This window comes from Haemorhous mexicanus, chromosome 2, assembly GCF_027477595.1.
Source record: "Haemorhous mexicanus isolate bHaeMex1 chromosome 2, bHaeMex1.pri, whole genome shotgun sequence".
NCBI classification, from domain to species: Eukaryota; Metazoa; Chordata; class Aves; order Passeriformes; family Fringillidae; genus Haemorhous; species Haemorhous mexicanus.
In genome coordinates this window covers 49,956,447-49,979,577 of record NC_082342.1, presented here as the reverse complement: position 1 = coordinate 49,979,577, position 23,131 = coordinate 49,956,447, and the positions used below count along the sequence as shown (strand labels likewise).

General features: G+C 37.1%; 1 protein-coding gene across 1 annotated transcript in view; it reads left to right on the top strand.

Annotated features, from left to right (window-relative positions):
• The window catches only part of MIPEP (mitochondrial intermediate peptidase), a 65,798-nt gene extending 48,304 nt beyond the window's left edge, over positions 1 to 17,494 (top strand). Inside the window, exons 17-19 of the mRNA XM_059838750.1 lie at positions 9,556 to 9,677; positions 10,471 to 10,544; positions 17,253 to 17,494. Of these exons, the coding sequence (XP_059694733.1) occupies positions 9,556 to 9,677; positions 10,471 to 10,544; positions 17,253 to 17,347 (291 nt within the window). The 3' untranslated portion in view covers positions 17,348 to 17,494. The remainder of the gene's footprint in view (positions 1 to 9,555; positions 9,678 to 10,470; positions 10,545 to 17,252) is intronic.
• Positions 17,495 to 23,131: the final 5,637 nt, after the last annotated feature.

The following is a 23,131-nucleotide window of genomic DNA, read 5'->3' as shown; positions in this document are numbered from 1 at the left end:
TTTAACCTATGATGGTAAAAGTGGCTTTGAATTCTGAAAACTTAACTCAAGTGGCGAACATAAATCTTAAAATTATTGGTAAGGAAGGCTAAGTAGTGGCCACCTATTAAATTTTAAACTGTATATTCTGTCTAGAACCTTTGAAAATTCATTTTAGATTTATTAGGCTAAACTATGATGTAACCTTAGAACCTAAGCAAAACTGAAAGCCAGATTAAAGAAAACATAAAAAAACAGTTAAAAGGTAGAATGGGTGCTATTGGCAAAGCACCTTTAAAAATCCAATTCTGGATGGCAGATGAGAGAGTAAAATTTACGGTGCTAATCAATAAGATGCTAAAAAGAACTCCGTGGGAGAAAAAGCCTGTGTGTCTGACTGTCTGAGAAAGGGAGGTTATTAGAAAAGTAAAAGCCATATAAAAGTGTGAAAAACAGAATACAAGGTAAGTTCTGATGAGCCAGAAGTAAAACTCTGGAAGTTTCAAGCAGCTTAGAAACCAAACCCAGCTATAATAATTAAAAACAATGCATCAAAAAGAGGAAGGCTGCCAGATATTTGCTGGAACTGGAACATAGCTAAGTATGATGATTCAAAAGGCATTATGTAGTTATCCAAAAGACTGAACCAAGGATACAAACCATCCTGATGCAAAAAAGATTTGGCAGTAAAGGACCAAGCCCTTTAAAACTTTATTAAGATAATAAAAAGTAGAAATGACTAGAGATAATTAATGAAAGAATGCAAGAATTCAGAACAAAAAAGGCTAGAAATGCTGAGTTGAGAATTGCAAGTATAGAAGGTAATAGAATTCCATAATTACTCAAGAAGCAAGAGGAGAGTGGGAGAAAGAGCAACAGTAAATGTCAGAGAAAGCAGTGAGATTCTGTTCTGCCTCAACATTTTTTGAACAATGAGTGATTTTTGATTAGGTAAGTAATATATGCAATTTTTGAGATGGAGTAAAACAGTAGTGAGATTACATAATAAAATAGAATAACTAGATTAGATGTAGTCAGATTTTCAGAATATTTAAGCTTGTCAGAACAGTCAGTGACTTGGAGGAATTATCACTCACAAACTCATGAAAAAGTAGTGGTGTTATGATAACTGCTCTTATGAAGGGAGAAGAACTTGGGAACTGTAGATTAATTAATTGTTCAGATTTTGTCACTCAAGAAGTAATAGCACCAATTACTAAGCAGCTCATAGGTACCTTGAGAACAGTCAAGTGAGCAAAATAACCCCAGTTTTGTAAAGAACTGCCTAAGATGGAAAAAATCCACTTTCTTCCGAAGACATTGATTGATCTTGGAAATAGGATGTAAGTAATTGATAGCATAACTCTATGCTTAACAAGCTTTCTAACACTTGCAAATCATAATTGTACAACCAAACTGTAGATTTGCTGCTGAGTCAACACACAGAAAACAAAATATGGTGACAAAGCAGGTGGAAGCTTAGTTTCAGACAGGGACATTTTAAGTGGACATCACCAGGAATCCTGTTTCCAATTTCAGATTGGAAACAGGAACTATGAGGAAAGTTAAGGAAATCCAGTATTGGGCTAGTAAAGAGAAATTTACATGAGCACATATGAATGGTATTGAAAATCTTTATGAAAAAATTATTTAGAATTGAGGCTGTGATTATTTGTTTCTTATTAATGAGAAAGTAGTAGGAGGGGAAAAATGATATAATTTATAGCAAGTAAATTATATCTAATCTTTTAAAGTATTGTTAATTTTTACCCTCATTTGTTGAAGAGGGAAGCAGACACCCTGTATGTCTTACATCTCATAGGCAATTTTTAAGAAACCTGTTGTAGATCACAGAGACATAAGTTTCATAGTGAAGCCAGAGAGCCTTCATAGAGGATGGCTTTTCCACTTCTCCCTCTGCAGTAACTTGAAAGGTACTGATGTTGCTCATACTGCACTTTTTTGAGTTTTGAAGAGAGATGAAGTCATATGTTATTACTCAACCCCTTGAAGTTTGTGTAACCTCTTCAAGGTAATTTTTTACTTTGCCATGTTGGAAACTAAAGTTGTTTATACAGAGTGCAAGTCCCCGGATTAGTTTTCATATGAGCCTTTTTAAAAGTATACTGTAAAATCAAGTTGAAGAGTCTGGGTCTGAGGAAAAGATTAATAAAGGAGTGCACAGTGAACTCTGGGGAAGTGATAGTTCTATAAATAATTAATAGCTAAAAGCCATTTCAAGAAGATTGGTGCCCTGCTGAGGTCAGTATTAAAGTGGATGCTGGGACTTTCAAAAGCTCTTAAAGTCACCTTTCAAGGTTTATTTAGGTTTCTGTCTTTGTGGAGTTGAGTTCATTTTATGATAAAGAAAATGGTGATAGCAAATACTCTGAAGATTTGTTTTCCAGTGGTTGTATGACACTATTCACTGGGCAACTATCTACAGCAGTAGAGTGTTTACAGATATCATAAGATATGAAGCACTTTTAAGGAAATTCTTTTTCCAAGTGTTAGCCCCATGAAACTCAAACATATTTTAGTGATAGCATTTGCCATGTTTACCATATGGAAGACCTTTTTAAGGAGCAGTGCAAGAAGTAGTTGCATACGTCTCCTGTTAAAATTCTGAATATGTTTAGATGTATTGTACTTATATATGAAAGCAGAGATAGCTTCATCTAGTTTGATGTAGTTCTGTTTTCATAGCTCACATGTTCTTTTTCCCCCCTGAGATTGCATTACTGGAGCTATATTTGACAGTGATACGTACAGCTGAATACCTCATTGCCATAAACACAGCCTGGAGAGTCAAAATGAAATTCTCTTCATGTGCCACGGGGGACTGTCCTTTCTGTGAAAAGTCAAAACAGAAAAGAACAAGGCAAAGGAACTGTTAGCACCCTTGCTTCGCAGGAGGTGGCTGAGATGGGGTGAATGTAAATTCTTTAAATTCAAACTGCACCTGTGGCAGATTAAGGATTAGAGTCGTGATCCCTTAAATCCATTTCTAAAATGACTCTAGCAAAAGATAGTAGATAAACAGTAAACAGGTAGTGATTTCGTCTTCCAGTGTTGGTTCAGACACTTTACTTGATTAAGTTGTACTTGCAAATATAGTTTGCAGTTACCATGTTGCTTAAGGTATTTCTTGGCTTTGTAAGGGCTTATTTTAAGCAGTGTTCATGATGTTTCTTTTAAAATAATAGGTCAATACTTAAAATTAGGTTTAATTGGAAAAGTAGTGTAAAAAATTTGGGCTTCAGTGCAAGTCTGTACACAAAGCAAACAGGGACCTGATTCTGTTTATCTCAGGCTTATGAATTTAAAGCTTAGGCAATAATAGAAATTACTAATTATAATTGAAGAGGGGGTATTGCATGTGTATGTATGCCTGTGTAGAATTGCATGGTATATGACATGAAAGATTTGTTTGAAAATCGTATGTTTGCAAATTTCTTATATTTTACTTTGAAGACTAGCTGTAATGTTAACAAGTAACACTGTCTCTTTACTTGTCCAGATAAGATCAGTAAAAGGACACAATAAAGAATCCATTTTCATATCTCAGTGCCTTTTAAAGATTTGAAGCAATACAAATCATACATACAGATTTTTGATGTCAGTATTCTTTATTATGACCCACATCTCCTTCCCTCAGTCCATTTCTTGGGAGGAGAGAAAAGGGTATAGAGTAGATAGTTCTAAATGATTTTGCTATAAGCAGCTCAAATTCATGAGTAGTTTATAAGTAAAAATGAAATATTTTTCTTTAAGCAATTCAAAGACCATATGGTACATATCTAGAATCACCTAAGTGGTTAATTGAATGTTAAATTCCTTTCCTCTTCCTTAGTGTAAACAACTGCAAAAATATTTACATTTCCTGCCTTGCTAAATTTATTTATCATTTTATAATAAAAACACGGAAGTGTTATAAATTGAAATCTTAATCTCTTGCTTGACTCACTCTGAAATGTCAGCAGTGTCTCTGGTTTGGTTTACTTTGTGTTCTCTCCATTCCTTACACAGACATGCAGAGCACTGGAAAAAAGAAGAGTATTGATACTAGGCGAGTTAGAGATGCAGCATGAGATGTGATTTCCTGAAATTAGTTTTCTGTTATTCTAAGCAAGATTAGAAACTGCAGGAAAGAAAGTGGTTATTTATTGCATTTTATTATTATTGTGAAACTCCAGAAGAATGATTATGTAATTCTATAAAACTTCGAGGGGTTGAGGTCAAAAATCCAGAGTGTAAGTTGACCATGCAAGCTGCTGCTTACCTATGGAGAGAGGTGTTTCTACAGTCAGGGAGTGCTACAGAAAAAAGCTGTAGCACTGCCCGTAGCTACTGGCACAAACAGTTGGCAAACTCTGCACTCTGATACTCATCAAACCATTTCAAAGCACTGGCCAAAGTGTGCTTGTCTGCATGGCTGAGCAGCATTGTCCTGTATTTCCACTGGTACTGATTAAACCTAGGCCTTAGCAGAGGGAAATAGCCTGTGCTGATTCCCATGCTAACTGCCCTTCTCTCCTGGCTCCAAGGAACCAGAGCCTGCAGCTTCCCCTTGACCCCCCCCAAGTTTTCTACCCCTGCTGATAGCTAAATTCAAGGGCACTGGGAGCAACAGTGTCATGTGAGTGCCCGGCACAAGTGGTTCTCCGCCCAGTAGCCCCTAAAGGAGATAAGTTGTCTGCTCCTTTGTTGGGTTTCCTGCCAGAATAAGATTTTAATTAAGAAGAGGGAGGGCACCAGATATCATCTCCATCAAATATTGTTCTTCATGGAAACAATTCAACAACTTGCTCATTGATGTAATTACTGTAGCACACTTTTTGTAATTAGAAGTCTTAAATGACACAAGTACTTCCTTTAATTTATTATTGGAACTTTTCAGGTTCTTACTTCTGTTTTTTGTCTTGAGATGCAAAGCGAAGTGCACATAGATATACTTTAAAGTACCTAAAGTCACAGCAGAAACTGTTGGAAGAATGTTTTGATTAGTCCAAGCAATAGTCAAGAATTTCTGTAGGATTTATTTTCAAAAGATGTTGTAGGATTTTTTAGTACTGATTGCTCATGAAATTAGTGGAACCCTCCAGAACCATGTTTACCCTCTCAAGCAAAAGCTAGCTTAGTACGTATTAAGATACCTACAGATTTTCTTTAAATTTTGTCTTTTTACCATCACATATAAATTTTTGTATCACATAATTTTTGTGACAATATTAACAGTTCTAAATTTAAAATACAAATAATTGAATCCTAAAGTAATGTAACCTGCAAAATAGTTTAGTTTAACTGATCCTACCATATTGTTAAAATGAATGAAGCTGCTTAACTTTTGAGTAGAAGGTGGAAAGTGTAGTAAATTACTCAAATTTCTCCTAAAGCAGTAATCCTATCCTCTCAAAAGATAACAGGATAAATATTTCTGTCCTCTTCTATAAAGGAGGCCTATGTGACTAGTTTGGGCAAGACACAGTTTAAGGTATCTAGAGTAAAATGAACTGAATTTTACCCTAAGAATGTGTTCTACAAGGACATTAAAAAAACTCCTAATAAGGTATGAGAATACAAGGTATCAGTAAGGTATTTTTGTTTTCACATGATGGGGTGGAAAGCCATTGCACATGGAGTTTTGGAAATGCTTCAGACATGGTTGTAAGAAAAGATTGATAATGTTGGTGGGAAAAAAGTCTGTTTAATAACAGCAGTGGATCAGTCACCCACCTTTATTGCAGTCTGTTGTGCTGAATAAAAAGCAGGCATGAACATGACCTGTGGATGGCATATTATCATAACCCATGGGCTATGCTGTAAAATGCACTGTTTTATAAACTCCTGGAATGGGTTCATGGAACTTTTTGAAGTAAGCAATTACCCAGAGTCTTCATTAACTTTCTAGCTGCTTACCAAAAATATAACATTTAATAAGGAGACTGCCCTAGTTCTGCATGTCTAGCCTTTACCCTGTCCAAAAGAGAATTTGATATGTCTTTTTTTTTTAATGAAGAAATAACTCCTTGTTGGAAATAACACAAGAAATCAAGTCATCTTATAGCTGAATTTATTAACATGGAGAAATGGAGTTTTATGCTACAAGGTCAATCATTTAGTTTTAAATATTTGTGATAATCTTTTAAAATGTCTCTCTTTTTTGTGAGAAATATTTTTAAATATTATTTGTGATAATCACCCTAGTAAGGGGGGGTGTCTTTTATTCATCATAGAACTTTTGAATGGAGCAGTAGCCTTTATATTCTTGTGGTTTTTGAACGTGTTATTGCCTAGGTCATAATCTCCTCTGTATGAAGTAGGAGGAGAGGAAGAGATTTTTTTATGTGGGCAGGTAGCTTCTTGTGAATTAGGGTAGAGGATGGGTGTTTTAGTGTTTAAATATATTTTTATTGGTAGCTAAGTCCAGTCTTGAAAAGTTAATTGTTAGGACAGAATAGAATCAGAAAATGTACTTGAATAATGTAATGATTTCTGGGTAATATTGAAGATTGGGAGTTCCTGATCAGGAACTTTGTGTGAGGACTTGGACAAAAGTAGTGACAGGAAATGATGACATGCTAGAGTTATTCATGCTCTAGAGTGGGGAAAATCTGTGCTGATTAAAAAAAAAAATTAAATACAGGCTTCAAATTTCAGTAGGGAATAGCACTGTTTGTTACTGGTTTTCCTTTACTGCTGTTTGCAGCGGGAAAGCAATCTTCATTTCAGTTTGACTCATCCTCCATTTCTGTTTCTTGTTTTAAATACTGTTCTGTTCCAAATAAATTTTTGAAATTTCAACCTCATCATATTTGCAGGCCTCCCCAGATGCAGAGAGGGAGATGAGCAGTGCTATTCCTTGGTCTTTCTGTATTTTCCTTTTTTCTTATCAAAGGGAACAATGTGACATTCGTTAGTAAAGTTTAGCAAAGACAAGGTCAAACAAAATTGAGCAGAGCATACTGAAGCTATTTTAGGTGCTGACTTCGATATCAAGCTTTTGATCTTGGACAGATTGCTGAGAAGTTGTTCTTTTCTCCTTACTTAATTGTGATACAGAGTTTCAACAAACCCAATAAATTGAGTAGTTGATCACGTTGGAAGTGCAGATGAGCTGGTTTAGGTGCAGACCATTAAATGCCAAGAGCATTTGAGGAAACAGTGTAATCTGAGGTTGCAAGTAAGACATACTGTCTTAGTTACAGCTTATATGATTATCAAAGTAATTCCTTTCTGATGGGAGAGGTAGGAATATCCTTCAGTATGCCAAACACCTGGAAATTATTTTTGTTTGCAGCTTAAAAACCATTTCTGATTATGTGAAACCAATTCATCAGTAAAGTTATCCACATTCCAGAGAGAGAGAGAGAGGAGTATAAACTTCTAATCATAACTTTTAAAGTTTATTATAAAAGAAACTGACATGTTTTCCTGCTCAGTCTTCTAAAAATGTAGTCTCTCTGCTCTGTTTCAAAATGTGCTTTTAGTTTAATGATTATGGTTGTAATTAAGGGACTAGTTAGAAAAACTATAGCTATAAAGTAAAACATGGCAACCAAAATACCTTTCAAAGCAAAGCGGAGACTCTGTGTCTGAGCTGGATGTTGTAACACACTTGCATTGCAATGAGATACAGTACAGTGCTTTAAGGTAAAGAGAAAAAGTTTGTAATTTTAAAGAATTTGTATCATGCATCAAGACCCATAGGAAAATTGAAGGCTGGAGATCTTTTTTCATCTCATTTAACCATGCTACTCCTGCTTTAGTTGTGTGGGTCACCAGTACAGGCTCAATTCCTCACCCATGGCAAATTCCCTTTGTTTTGGGCGCCTGTCTTAGGGTGGAGGTAACCATCTTGTAAAAAGTAGCTTTTGAGTGGCTGAACTATGGCTAACTCTGAGAACTTTATTTGTAGCTGTTGCTCAGGAAAGGCAGCCTAGCTAGCAACTTGTTTCTCATCAGCTGTTAGAAGTAATTTAGATTACGAAGCACTGTTTGTTCCCTTTTCTTTTAAGGAAAAAAGACTAAGTAAAAGCCAAATACTTACTTTTCCCACCCTTTCAGTTGGTCTTTTTTTTTTAGAATACATGTAGATCTTTTTAGGTAATAGAGAGAGTAAGATAATAGTCAGGACTTTCTTGAATAAAGAAGCATAGTCTATTTCAGCCGTAAAAAAGAAGGAATTTGTTAATTACAGTGTGCAAAAGAATCACAAAGACAAAAAGTTTTGGAAAATTACATATGCCCTTTTACTTTTTTATTTGGCTTCATCAGAATTTCAGTCATTGACTTTAGGATAAGAACAAGCATCTGACAGCCCATGGATTTAAATTTAAAACATCTGTTTTGCTGTGTTATTGTTCTAGTTCCTCTGTGAAGCAGTTTTTATATAGTACCTGAAAAAATCATGACAACAGACATATCACAAGAATGTTAAGAGTTTTGACTTTGCATAGGAAGGCCAATAAGATAGGGCACTTGTTTTCTCTTTGGAGTTTCCTCGGAGCCAAAGGAAGTTTCATACTCCTTCCTTTCTACAGTTGTCCATTCTCATTTCAATCTGTTGGGAAACAGCATTTCAATTTGGACCTACTTACTTCACACACCACACTGGAGAGGTGATGAAATCTTCATCCCTGGAGACTTTGGACAGGGACCTGAGAAATCTCTTCAAACCTAGCTTTAATTTGAGTAAAGGTTGGACCAGATGACTTTTGGAGGTCTGTCACAATTTAAATTGTTCTCTTGCAGTCAAGGAAATAAAAAGAAAAAAGTATTTTGATTTCTGTGAAGATAAGGCTGATAGTTCTGATTTTCTTTGCTAAGAAAACGTAAGGAAACAGTCAACACTAAAAAGCATTAAAAAACCTCTGTCATCACTCAAATGAGTCACTATGTGAAGTAACAATCCATAAATGAATAGCAACATAATTGCAGATTATAACCTGCTATATGTATATATATATATATATATATATATATATATATATATATATATACACACACACATTTTAAAATGTGCAGACAAATCTGTGAATTATGGTACTGCATGTGGATGGAATTTGTGTACCTCTAAGATGGCTGCCTCACAGAAAGCTGGGTTTTTTTAATAGCATTAAACACAAATTACTGTTACCATTTTGTTTCTGACAAAAGTTATAAATTGAACTTTTCTGAGTGTGATACCGCACATACCCACATGGAAAATTATAAAATACTGTGTTACTTGTAACAGGGTAATTGTGGGTTTTGTTCAAGACCAGTAGAACTCTGCAGCTATTATCAAATATGAGTAATTTATTTTACTGCTTTATTTTCTCCCCTTCTGATCCTGTTTATAGATAGTTTCAATCCTGATGATCAGTGTACTGGACATACACCATTGAGATTGAAAAATGCTTCTTCTGATAAAAGATTCTTCATTCTGGGATTTATTTCTGCTGGCTATTTTTTTTTTTTCTTTTTTCTTTGTCATTAATAGGATCAGATTTCTTCCAGCATACATAGGAAATGTTGAACAACATAAAGAATTTCAAAGATAACATGGGGTTTGGGTTCTTTTTCATTTTACAGGCCTGGCAGCTGCGATTCAGTCACCTGGTGGGCTACGGTGCCAAATACTACTCCTACCTCATGTCCAGGGCTGTCGCCTCTATGGTGTGGAAACAGTGCTTTGCTCAGAACCCGTTTGATAGGTAAAAACACAGAAATGTTAAATAGAATGAAATGCTAGTTGCTTCTGGAAAACATGAAACTAATTAGGTTGGTGGGCTTTTTTGATGCAAATTAGTTTTTAGTGTTTCTCTTGATTTTAAGAGTACTACAAAGCAGGAAATAACCACAGAGAGAGAAATAGATATATATACACAAATATACATGTCTGTGTGTATATATATACTTTGGGACATGTTCATTGGTGCAAAAAAAATTGTGTCAGTGTTTTAAAATACAGGTGTGTCAGTTGGGAGACACTGAAATCCCTATTTAGATGTAATTAGAGAGCTTGAAATTCATAGATGCCTAATAGCTTGTAATTTTCTGTTGAAATCAAAGCAACTGTGGGTATTAAACAAGCTTCATGTCACCAACATCAAAGCTTAGTAGAGCTATCCTACTCATTTTGCTTTGTGAAATTAAAAAAGCAAATTGTGAGGTCACAAATTGTAAGCATTCTTATACCTTTGCTGACATTGTAACAGAGCAACTTTTCCCTTTGGCACAATGAAGCCTGAAATGTTGTTCACAAATTAACTTTTATAGGCACCAACACACACTCCTATGAATAAAATTTGTCTAGTTCAGTTCCTCATAGTGGAATTTTAAATGTAATTTGAATTTGAGGAGCTAGTGTGGCACCAGCCATTGTTTCAGGGTGGAAAATTTCATTTGGTCTCTGTCTGTGAGTTCTGTAGAGATCCTAGAAGCAAACCTGAGTGCAGGCTGGACCAGTTGTGTTTGTAGATGGCTCTAACACCTGTGTTTCTCCAGGGCAATGGGGGAGCGCTATCGTAGAGAGATGCTGGCACATGGCGGTGGAAAGGAGCCCATGCTGATGGTGCAAGGTAGGAAACCAGTTATAACTCTTTTATTCCCCTGCAAAAAGAAAGGAACTTCAACTTAACTGCATTTCCCAACTTGGTCTTTTTACTTTAATTATGATGTTCACTGGATTTATCAAAGAAAAATTTAAGTGGACTGGTCATCACCTTCGTATCGTGGTCAGTAGAACTCCTCGTGGTATGTGGAGTACACGCAGATAGCTGGGCTGAAATGTTTGTGTTACAAGGCTGTCTAAAGAATTCAGAATAAACTTGAAGGAAGATAGATTGCATTATTTCTTGGATACAATAAAGTAGTAACTTTTCCATACATGGAATTCATAAAATCTCTGGTTATTTTGTGTAGGAGAAGTTGAACTTGGTTTGGCCTCATCATTTCAGTGTCATCAAAATATCTTTGGCTGTATCAGTACTTTGAGTGTTCATTTTCATGAAATGCAGCTCTGACAACTGTAATAAAGAAACACAATTCATTATTCATCTCATTACAATATTTGCCTCTTGAATCTGGAAAATAACTTTTAAAAATCATTCATACCCATAGCAAAAATACTCAGTGTGTTAATACCTTAAAAAATAATGCCAGGAGAATGAAACAAGTTTGAGAAACTGCTGACTTTATCTCAAATCTCTGAAATCAGGGTAAAGACCTTCCTGTGTAATGTTGCAGAATTCAAACCAAACATTACTTTTGCTGTTTGTAAGGTGAGCACTGGCTAAGTCCTGGCACATCTTTCAACTTTCTCTGAAATTCTTAGTATTAAGAATGAGTATGAGTTCACTGGCCTCTGTAAACTCCATTTTAGCAGACTGGAATTTCTGGGACTTTTTTCTACAGATAAGGAAGACAGTGGTAACGTGTCTGTATTTCATCATGAGATTGGCCCAGTTTCCTGACTAGAACATTTCAGTTCTTTGACCCATCTCTTTGTATTTGAGGCCATGACCTCTGCTCTCCTTAGACTTGTCATATATTAAGCAACTATACATTCTTTAGGTTGTCTATTTTTGTTTCTGATCTACTGGGTTACTTTTAATTCAATATGACTTCCCAAATTCTCTTTACTGTTCTTGAAGTGTTTGTGTTTGTAACCTTTAAAAACTGTAGCCCAGAACTGTGGATTAAGAATTTGCAAGACAGGAATGTGCATCTTTACAAGCCTATCCAATTTTTACATTGTAAGTCATATGGTGGAGAAAGACAAAATGTTTTTAAACACCAGATATGCTTATGATCTCTTTCTGGGGTATATTCTTTATTTTACTGAACATGGAATTTTCCTGGAATGTCCTGGAAACTATGTTGAAGTTGCTGGCAGTGTGCTTCTGTGAATCAAGTACTATTTGAAAGAGGTTTCAAAATTCATCTATGGATGGTCTTACAGAAAATCTATGGAAGTAAAACTGGCTTTCCCCCTTGCATGTGATAGGATCCTATGGAAGACAGAGTCAAAGCGCTCACTGAGATCCAAAGGAGGTGACGTGCACTGCTCTCCTCTTTTCTGCTGGCCAGTTATTTCATCATATCAAGTTATTTAAGCATGGCTTGCCTTTGGTGAATCCTGATTTTTTTGATGTTCGTGAGTCTGAAAACAGTTTCCAGGATTAGCTGGTCCCTTCCTAGGGACTGAGGTGAGACTGACCAGCCTCAGTTCTTTCTGCTTGCTCTTCCTGTAGACATGACTTTTGCTTTTTTCCAGTCTTATGGTACCTCTCCTGTTCTAACAGATTACTGAGCGTTGCCTAGCAATGCCATCGGCCAGCTCCCTTAGTGTTCAGGGGTGCATCCTGCCAGGGCCTGTGGGCTTGTTTATGCCCAGTTTTCTTAAGTATACCATGATCTGATCCTCTTCCATCTAAGATACATCTTCCTTGCTTCAGTTTATCTCCCTGGCCACTTTTGTATTCTGAATTTCACTTTTACTCTCTTTATTCAGAAATCCTAACTGGTATTCAAGATTGTAAAACTAGCAAGTGTTCATCAGCAGATTCTTTGTCTGTGCCTATTGTGATGTTCATTTGTAGACAGTAAAAGTAGTTAAGTAAAAAACTTAACAAACGTGCTTGAATGACTCCCTAAAGAATGAAATTGGGGTGACTCAGATGTTCTGATAGGACAATAACTTGATTGCTGATTTGGGATTATTGGAAGCTAAATCATAGAACACACCTGATGAAAAAAGTTATATGGTCTGTATTTCTTACAAAAAATGAGAATTTATGGAGAAAAGTAGGAACAATTCAATTTGTTTAGGTTCAATGAGCTTTTGTTTTCTCTTGCTGCTTTTTTGTTCATTATTGTTATTCCAGACTACTTGACTTCCATCTTCTGTTGGTTTCCATCAGTTGCAAAACTGTGCTCCCATAGCAAATAACAAAACATACTTGATTAAAGACAGATTCCACTTTAAAGCTTGTTGATTTTACTCCTCTTCAGAGAAACAGTCCAGAATCTGTGCTCACTAGTGCCCTATTTCAGAAACTTCTTTAGGTTGTTATTTCAGGTGGTTTTTTTATATGGGCTTGCACATGCCTGACGTTCGAATGCGCATCTGCAGCCTCACCCTTGAAGTGTTTCCATACCTCATTAGGAAGTTAGCCATGTTCATTGGCTGTTTGATAGCAGGTTACTTCACGAGCACATTTGATTTATGCAGCTTCTTTGTTATGATTTTCTTCTCAGAAGCTATCTATTGTTTTTCTTTTGTTTTTGGATATGACCCTAGCTTTTCATCTTTCTCCAACATTATTCCATAGATGTTCTGATGAGGAAAGATAAAGGACCTGACCTGTGGAGTTGCTGACAAGGTTCCTGTTTGAACTAGTCTTTAATTAGGAAACACAGTATGCTTTTTGTTGTTGTTGTTGTTGTTTGCATTTGATTCTCTTGGTATTTGTTTCCTTTAAAAAAACCAAAATCATAGAGGTTGAGAACTTCTTAAACATTTTCTGAAGAGACTTTTTTTATCTTACCCCCTTGATAGTCAATGAAATACAGAAATAGTCTCAAATGTGGATATCGGGAGCAATTGAAAATGGGTAGACAATGTTTTGTCCGAGAGGCTTATTTTCTTTAAATTTTTCCTTAGAGAAAAAAACATTTTGAGAAGAACTTCATTCCTCTGTGATTTTGTGTTGATTACATGGCTCTTGCAGATTTTCTCCTTCCTAGGATTACATGGCATTAGGGATTCCAAATTCCTTTGAAGTTATATAACCCTGGTATCCCTTCCAGGTCCAGTTGTGTGCTGGTTGCAGGTCTGAACAAGATTCAGGTGTGCACCATTCCTTCCTCTCTCCCTTGGCACTCTCTGGCTGGAGAGAAACCCAGGTGCATAGGCAGAAAGTGAACTGCAGTGTGAAAACTACTGGGTTGGATGTTTTGGGAGCTAAGAGCATGGAGCATATCCTGGAGTGCACTTCTCCTGCAGTGCCTTGGTGCAGTCATGTTGTCCTTGGGGCTTCTGAAGAAATCCTTGTGCAAAATGTGTGTGAGGTTGCGTTTTGCTTTGTTGATGCCGTATGACATTTCAGACAGTCATACTCAGCTCTGAGCCTACACGGTAACCAAACCGACTGACTGTATAAATAAACACCCATTTGCTCCAAAGCTGTTTGAAAATTTGCTTTTCCATGCCTCAGACTGTACTTCATGGAGTAGTTATAATTTGAAGAGGCTGCAAAAATCTTCAGATAATGATTATATATCCCTTTGCAAGTGTAAGAAATACGCATAAATCCTAGAAGGTGATATGAACGGCAACATATGTTAGCTCAAACTACATGGACCCAGAATAATTAGTGTTCCAGGGGGGCAGAGGCCAAATTTTGCCACAGGCTTTATTCTTCTCTCAATTTTCAGTGATTGTAGGTTATAGCTAACCATCTCTCAAAAGGGTGTGGTTAACCACAGTGCTGTAATGTGAAAGAAACTTCAAAGCAGTGAAGATAAGCTATGCAGTTGCCTTAGGCTTGGGAGAGACTGAGCTGAAATAGGAGTTGGGCTGAACGTATTAAAATACACTCCTAAATTTGAAAACTGCAACCATCAGACCTTGTGGACATCTTGCTAAATCATTTAGACTGAAGTGCTGAGTACTTACAATATATCAAAGCTGATCTTGCTTTGATATATTTTAATGGGGTTTGAAGAGAGACACGACCACTCTTTAGCACATCAGTGTAGAGTTAGAGGTTAAAACACAGAAATACCATCATTGCCTGTTTCTTTTGGAACTGTCTTACTCTAAAATCTGTAATTATTTATTTAATGAGGGCATGATCATTTCACTACAGTAGGAGTTCTTTAGCAATGACCTCAGTTACTCTCCATCCCTTCTTTGCAAAAGTGAAGTCTGTTAGTGTCTGCTTTTGATGTCAGTGTTGGGAAAATAGGAGTGCAACAAACCACTAATGCAAGAAATCTGAAATCTGGTTTTGTTATCAAAAGCTGGAGCTACTGGATGGAGGTCAGTTGACATCACCATTGCCAGAATGATTTTGGAATCTCCTACATATTTAAAGCAAACTTGGTTTTCATAAATAAATACAATTTGTAGCAAGTTTCAAGTGATATTTGGTAAGACTGTATTCAGCTGCCCTAAAATACATCCAAGTATACTGTAATTGATTATATTTCTCTTATTCATTTTATAATGTTGATGGTTGGAATGTTTTTGTTATGATTTGCCATTTTTATGTGGGAGGGGAAATTAAATCTCCTTGAAGATAATCCCAGCTTCAGTTTCTTCTCTTCTGCCTATCATTATACTACTGGCTCTTGGTTTTTTCCAAGGTATTGATAATTGGCAGAATAATTGTTAGTGTGTCAAAGAATTGGCTGAGCATCATCCAGACTGGCTGTTTTTTATAAAGTCAGTAATGGAAGGGGAGTTTTGTATAATGGGGCTCGAGCAGTGGTGGTTATATCTATTATGTCCATCTTTATGTAACATATGTGCAGTATTTTAGTCATCTCTCCATACTGATATCTGGTGAAAAAGGAATGACTGTACATGTTCCAGTGGGCTGCCATCCCTGTCACCTTCTTAAGGCACTCTCTCCTCTTCTTTAAAAACTGCAGGAAAATATGAGTCTAACTGGAATTTTTCCAAGGCTGCTAGGGGGCAAATATGCGTGTTCCCCAGCCAGGAACCCGAGAGAGGGAGTCTGCAAGAGGCCACGGCTCTCTGGGGAGCGCAGATCAGTAGCTGGGTATCTGCACACATCTGTTTCTCAGCCCAGCACACAGCAAGCCATTTTTCATTGTGAACTACAAGTAATTCCACTGTGATTTTTCTAACATTAGAGTAGATGACAAGTTTACCAAGTAGTTGGAAATATTAATTTTGTTCTCTTTCATTTTGAAAATAGCTTGATGCAAACTTTATTTAACAGCATATCAGTCAATCTATATATAGTGTGAGATTTGTTTTCCTTGTAGTGCTTGCTATTAATCTACTGGGCCATGGCAGTTTGTGTTGACACTTGTAACATGTTTTTAAATCAGATTGAAATGGAATTCTGTAAGGTCTTAGCAAGAAAATTCTTTTTAATTGCTCACACCAATTTACTTTGAGCTGGTGTGTTTCCTGATGGGTTTTGAATCATTGTGTTATAGTAAAAGATTATACTCTTTTAGCAGCATGCAATTATAATTTCCATCAAAAGCAAATATTGTTGAGGATGTGAAAGAATATAAATTTATGTTCAGTAGGTACACCGATCAGAAAGGGTAGAACAAGGTTATATTTACATTGGCAGATGCCAGAAAGATCACTTCAAAGAAACACAAAGATTAAACTTTACATTATTTGGCAGTTGAACTGTTGTTTTTTGGGGCTTTTTTGGTTTTTTTCTGGTACAAGTTATGCAGTAAATTTTCATGTGTAATCTTGAAAATCTTAATAACAGTGAAAAGACCAACTGTAGGTGATGTTAAGTACAAAGAAACATCTGAAAATAATTTAAAGGATATATTCTCATGCCATCTAAAAGTTGGGATTCTGGAGAGGAAGGGGTGAAATTTTTAGTTTCTCCGTTTATAGAATTACTTGACAAAGTACTTGGCCATGATTCTAATTCATGATGCTAATTTTCTTGTCTGTTATTGTGTAGCCAAGTGCTACAGCTAACAGATATAGTAATTTAAAGTCTTAAAAAAAGGTAAGTCCTAGTACTGTAAAAAAGCAAAACTAAAACTGCAGTATATTGAAAATGCTTTTGTTTATGTTTTGTGACTTGTCAAAAATTTTGGATATAGCTGTATTTTAAATGCTAAATTAAATGGTTCTAAGATGTGTGTAATGCTTTGAGAAAATACATTTTTTTCTGGCTTGGTCAGAACTGAGACTTAGCAAATAAAGATTTATATACCTGCTCAATCACTATTTTGTTTCAGTCATTTAGGAATGACAGAGTCTGCGGTTACATTGCTTTAAAACAGATATAATTCCCTGCTTAAACAAGGTCTTAATGACAAAAATCAGTTAACAGCCTTGAAACCTGTCAATTCTGTGAAAATGTGTAACAGGTATCTTGAAGAAATTAAATAATCCCTCTACACTATAATTGCACTTTTTTCTTGACAAAGAAATCTGATAGCTGTTTCTGCTGTGTAGCGACATTCAAAGTTAGTTAGCAGTAAGTGCTATCACTGACAAAGCTGTCAAGGTCACAGCATCCTGATGCAGAGTGTCTTGTCTTTTGTAGGTATGCTGCAGAAATCCCCTTCAGTTGAAGATTTTGTGGATGCCCTTGTTTCAGACTTAGACCATGACTTTGAAACTTTTATCATGGACTCATAACAACAGAACTGAATTCTTTTATCGAAGATTGCATATGTCTTCAAAATTGTGGATAAAATATTTTTGTGACTGGTTTTGCTTTTTGGTGAACACTTTTAGAGTTTGTCTGTTCATGTTGGTGGAATGCTAATAAATACTTTCATTGGATCACTTGGTTTCATTTATGAAATGACTGTTTTCCATTGCATAGGAGTTTAAGCATGGAATTTGGGAGAGCAAGTCCTCTAGCATGGTCTGTTAGAAAATTCGATCTTGTTGGAAGAAAGTAAATGGGAATTGAACTCATATTCAGGGTGACTGGAGGGGTTTGAAAGGTCTTTTGGTGCACACATTGATTCACAATTAGGGTTTACCTCTTGATGTTATGGCCCAGAACTGCTCACACAGGTCTTTCTCACGTGCTCATGGATTTTCTTTACCTTTGTTTAACCATATTTTTTGTAGGAGTCCTGCATTGGGAAGAGCAAACTGTGTTTGAAACAAAGGGAAAATTGGAAAGAAAGAGACTAGGAGCTGTATTTGAGATAAGGAAGAGAAAGATGGGAGAAGTAAATCTGTGGTCCTACTGGTCTGTAATGGAAAACTTTAGATGTGGAAGAAAGAGATATGTTGCAACACATAAGAGAGACAAAGGAGTAAAACAGGTACCCTACAAATGATCTGGTCCCTGCATGTTTGTTCACATGGAGTTTCCTTTTAATGATGAGTGGATGAGCTTGGGGAATTGTTTAAAGTACAAGAGGATGGGTTTTGGAGGGGAAACAAAATAATTCGGAACAGAAATGTTTTTCCAGGATAGGCTGGAACAGTTTGGTACAGTTGCATGTTATATAGTGGATGATGAACAAAGGGAATGTTATCAGTGGGTTTTTCTTTTTCCCTCTAAGTAAATTATGAAATTGTATTTGAGGGTGTTTTGGGGGAAAAAAAAAGCCCAGAAAATAACAACAACAACAACAACAACAACAAACCACAAAAAAACCAAACCAAACCCAAACAAAACAAAAAAACAAAAAACAAACCCAGAACACCACAAACAGCCCCAAAAAAACCCTGGTGATTTTTGCTGTAGGAATGGCCTTGTTTAGAGGTCCTCTGTAGGCTGTTATAAAACGCACTGTAAGTGTCCTGCTCAGTGAAAATGTAGTGAAAAAAGCAAGAGAGAAAGAAAACCAAAGCTGAGAGATCAGAGCAAATAACTGAGAGAGAAGCAAGTAAAGGTAAAAGAACCCAGCCAGAAAAAGTGAGTGTTTGGGAAGGGATAAATAAGATTGAGAGCTGATTGGACGATTTGCCCTCTTTTTATCAGAATCTGTGCAAAAGGGTATTGTTTGGTATTTTACCCAATTTTTTTCACTGCCTGTTTTTGCAAGGTGTAAGTTGCCTTGTGTGAGTAGCACTGTCATTCTGGTAGAGCTGGGTTTAGACATTTTTAGATGCATTGGTTAAACCATAGTGAGTGCATTTTCAGATTTGTACCACATCTAGGCTTATTTCTTGTACTACTGACTGACTCCACTGTGTGTCTGCAGTTGGTCCTTGAGAGGAAAGAATGAATGGTTTTGCTTAGCTAACTAGGTGGGCATTTTGCTGTAAGTAAAGTCATTAAAAAACCCACAAAGTAAGTGTCAGTTTAGGTGTGAGTAGAACCACATTGTGAGGATGGGGGAAGGCCTGTAAAGTATACAATAGCTGATGAATGTAAATTTAACAGCCCATAGTGGGGTATTTAATGGAAGTGTATTTCAAAGGGAATTCAAGGGTGTTGCTAAGGGAGCCTCTCATTGTTTGTTGCCTGGGTTTTGTACTGGAACAAACTAGCGATTATGTTTATCTGGAGCTGGCACACGTTGAAAGATTCATTGTGACAAAAAGAACTGAGCAAACGGAAATCCTCGTGCTGACACAGCTCTGGAAGTGCTGCGGTAAAGAAAATAAAGCATCATAATTGGTGGAATAAGCAGAGCATTTACAATTAAGAGATTGCTCCTACATTTTAATTTGAAAGAAATTCAAGTGGTATTGGATTTAGTGTACAGATACCTCTTCAAACTATGTGTAGTAGTCACATTCCTTTATGTTCATGGCTGCTGTTACTTCATTAATTCACCATCTCACTTGATCCTTCTGCAAACAACAGTCTTTTCAAGGTTTTATCAAAGTGGCATCAAACAATATCTTCCTAATATGAAATCAGATGTCAACAAAGAAAAGAAAGAAATCTTGCCTTTTGCCAGAGCATGCTGGATTGCAGCTTATTGCTCAGATTTATGACTTGTGAGATATCTGACAAAGATGAGAGCTGGTAGAAAAATAAATACATCTCAGAAGGACAGCTTCAGGTTCTTTTATGAAGAAACTCTGTTGTCTCCACTGATTTTTTTTTTTTTTAATGAAATAACCTTTGAGGATTGAACAGTAGACATGATTAAGCCTCTAGGGAACCTATTATATACCACCACAATGAGTCTTACTACAGAAGGGGAAATATTATTCTAAATTTTTTTCTCTTTTTTTGATAGTTTCTGAAAATGCTTCCAGCTGTTCAAATGTCTGATACTTTTTTCTTTTTTTTTTTTTGCTTTTCAAGGGACTTTTATTTTCCAGCAAATAATGTGTACTCTCAGTAACATGAGACCTCTCTTGTGACCAGCAGTGTAACTCTTCATAAATGTAAAAACCACTGTAATCCTTTTCCAGCATTCCATGCTTTCCCACTGGGGCTGCTGAACCAGCTATCCAAAAGTTTGGTTTATAATACTGTAACTCAGCATCATGCTTTTAATCTGAAATTTTACAATGTTTTGGATTTTGGCTGCTATGGAAAATAAGTAGTGAACATCTTCAGAAGAAATTATACCCTTATGCAATCCTGAAATAATAACACATAATTATAACATCAGAAAAGCACAGGTGGATTACATTTGAAAGTCTGAGGTGTGAACTTTACTGCTTTCATTTTTTTTAATGTTTGATGTGATTATTTTTCTGATTCACTTAAGAGAGACTGAAATATTGTGTAATAATTACTTTCAGGTGACATAAATACAGCTGGTGCTCGATGAAGTTCTCTAAACCTCAGGGAAGATAACAGGAGGAAAAGGCAGTAGTTAAGAAGGCAGGGAAGAGAAGGGAAATCAGAGAGAGAAGAATTTAATATAGATTGGAAACCAGGCATGGTAATGGGTTGATACAGAAGCAAAAAACCCTCTGAGTTAAAAGCCTGGGCAGAGAAAAAGAGGGCTTTCTTTGCACAGCACTGAGTCTGAAATGGAAATTACAGCACTGCCAGTAACAGAAAAGGCAGAGGTGTTCAAAAATGTTTCTGCTTTGTGTTCAGTGGAATGCCAGATGGAAGAATTCATATCATATGCTGATAAAACTTTTCTGCAGATGTTAAATAGCTGCTTGTACAGCGAGTCAGAATCTAAATCATTGTGCAAAAATAAAAAATGAATTTATATCAAAGTAAGAGACTTTACTATTATAGTTGACACTGAGATGGAAATGTAGAGAAGAGATTATTATAACAGCAATATTGATGGCTTAGAAAATATACATTTAAGTCTATCAGAAGATTAATGTAATGATGATACAGAAGCATAAATTCGAAAGATTGAACATTGATCTGAAAACAAGTGTTTAACAAGAACTGGTAGCTGAAATTAGACAAAGTTGCACCTGATTTTTAGTTTATATGTTGACAGCAGGGACAGGGACAACATATGAGAAGAGCTGGGGTTGACTAATCAGCACCAGAAATGTACATCAGAAAAACCTGCCCAAATTCAGATCAATTCAGAGAAGCCCTATAGCCTCAGTTACACGAGGGAAGGAGCCACCTTTTGTGCTCCAACAAGCTGTGAGTGAGGAGAGTGTCTTTAGAAGGAGGTTTTTCCACAAGGGTAGCAAGCCTGTGCTTGCTGGATAACTGTCCTGCTGGCAGCTTCCCCTTGTCTTCTGTGGAGAGCCGGAAAAGCAGTGCCAGCCAGAGCACCTCCTCTGCTTGCTGTGAAGTGGGAGGCACTGGGTGTCTGCTATTTCACATTGCTTCTGGGCAAAGTAGTGGAGATTTTGTGTTCCCAGAGCCAGAGATTTATTTGTGTGCTCTTGGGAACAAGTTCAAATTGGCTCTTTGCCCCAGCAGGTTCGCAGTGTACCAAAAGGGGAGTATGACATTAAAATTAGAAAGAATTCAGGAGTTAAAGAACTTAAGAATTGAAGATGCATGATAGCAGAAGGCAAGCACACGGATTTCCCGGGGAGAAGGACCGTGGGAGAGCAGCTAGCGTGCTCGGGGAGGAGAGGGAAGGAGATAAAAGATAAGGAAGTATAAATCAGCACCAGTAGGGCTGTCTGTCGGCCCTTCTGATCTTCCCTGGGCTGAGATTTGTTTGTTTTCAAGTCCACTGCGGCTGCTCCTCAACAGCTGGCATGCGGAGCTGCACGGCTGTAGGAAATCATTACAACTTCTTGTTTGGAGGAAGTATCCAAAAAATCTCTTGGACACAAACTACTTAAACCAGAAGCAAAGTGGCGATACAGATCTGACAGGATGACTGCTCGGTGCTCTGCTGCTGTGTCGATTTAAAAGCACAGAGGGAAGGGAGTGGGATGCCTCTTGCCAGCAGTTGCCAAAGAGCCAGTAGCTTCTAAGGCAGCTTGTAAGTGGCTAAAACTTGCCATTCTGGCTGCATTCATTCTTTTTGAGAAGAAACAGACATCCTCAAAATGGAATATATCCTACCAGTCTAAGGATGGGGTTGAACCAGTTCTTTTATGTGCCTTTTCTTGCTCCAGTAACTAGAGAGAGCCACAGATGGCTGGATTAGAAGTGTCAGGAACTCTAGTTTCTGTCCAGAACACCTCAAAGTACTGGACTTTTTTTTTTTAATGTTACAAATTTTCATTTGTCAAATACCACCATTGTTTGCTTTTGTTGTCTGTCATACATGAGTGAGTTCATGCATCATTGACAGCATCATGTAATACAATACTAAAATAGACACAGAAGATGCTCTTCATTAATCTTCAGGACATCTTGGGTTCTATGAAGTGCCTTTCAGTCATTGTCCCTCTGACTCCTTACAACCTTTTCACTTCACTCCTTAGGCACCTCTAAATGCCCCATCTCCACCTGCTCTTACAGCTGCACTTGGACATGACCTAGAGGGAAGGAGGAGGAGAGAGCTGCTTTGGGCTGTGGCTGACCCAGGGGTTGTGATCCTGTCACAGGAAAAACAAAATGGCAGCATGACAGGTTCTTCCCACCGTGTCCACAGCTGCTGGTGCCCATTCAGCCTGGAGTTTGTATCATGCTTTAACAGCACTTCTCATCCACCTTCCCCGTGCTGTGGGAAAGCTGGGCCTTGGGGAAATGCCCTGAATATGACCCACTAAGAAGCTGAAGCGTTGCCAAGCTGGGCCCAATCAGGGTGGATAAGCCCCTTTAGGTTACAGGCCACAGGACAGCAGCTCTCAATACACTGCAGGCACCTGCTCCTCGTGAATAATTTATCAGGTGGGTGTTGGAAGGTGTTTGGCTGATGTTTGCAGCAGCCCTTAACCTCATCAAGCTCCTCTGGCATACTCACAGCAGATTAGCAGGGCAGTTGTTAAAAATAGTCTGTTTATTAATGGTGCTCTTCAGGAGTAGCTACAAGGCTCATAGCCTACATTCAGTATTTAAAATGCATATGAAATAAAAAACATGTATAAGATCAGAAGGGCTTGCTGGTTTCACTTAGTGCATTCTCATACCAGCCCCACTTTTCTTCCTCACAA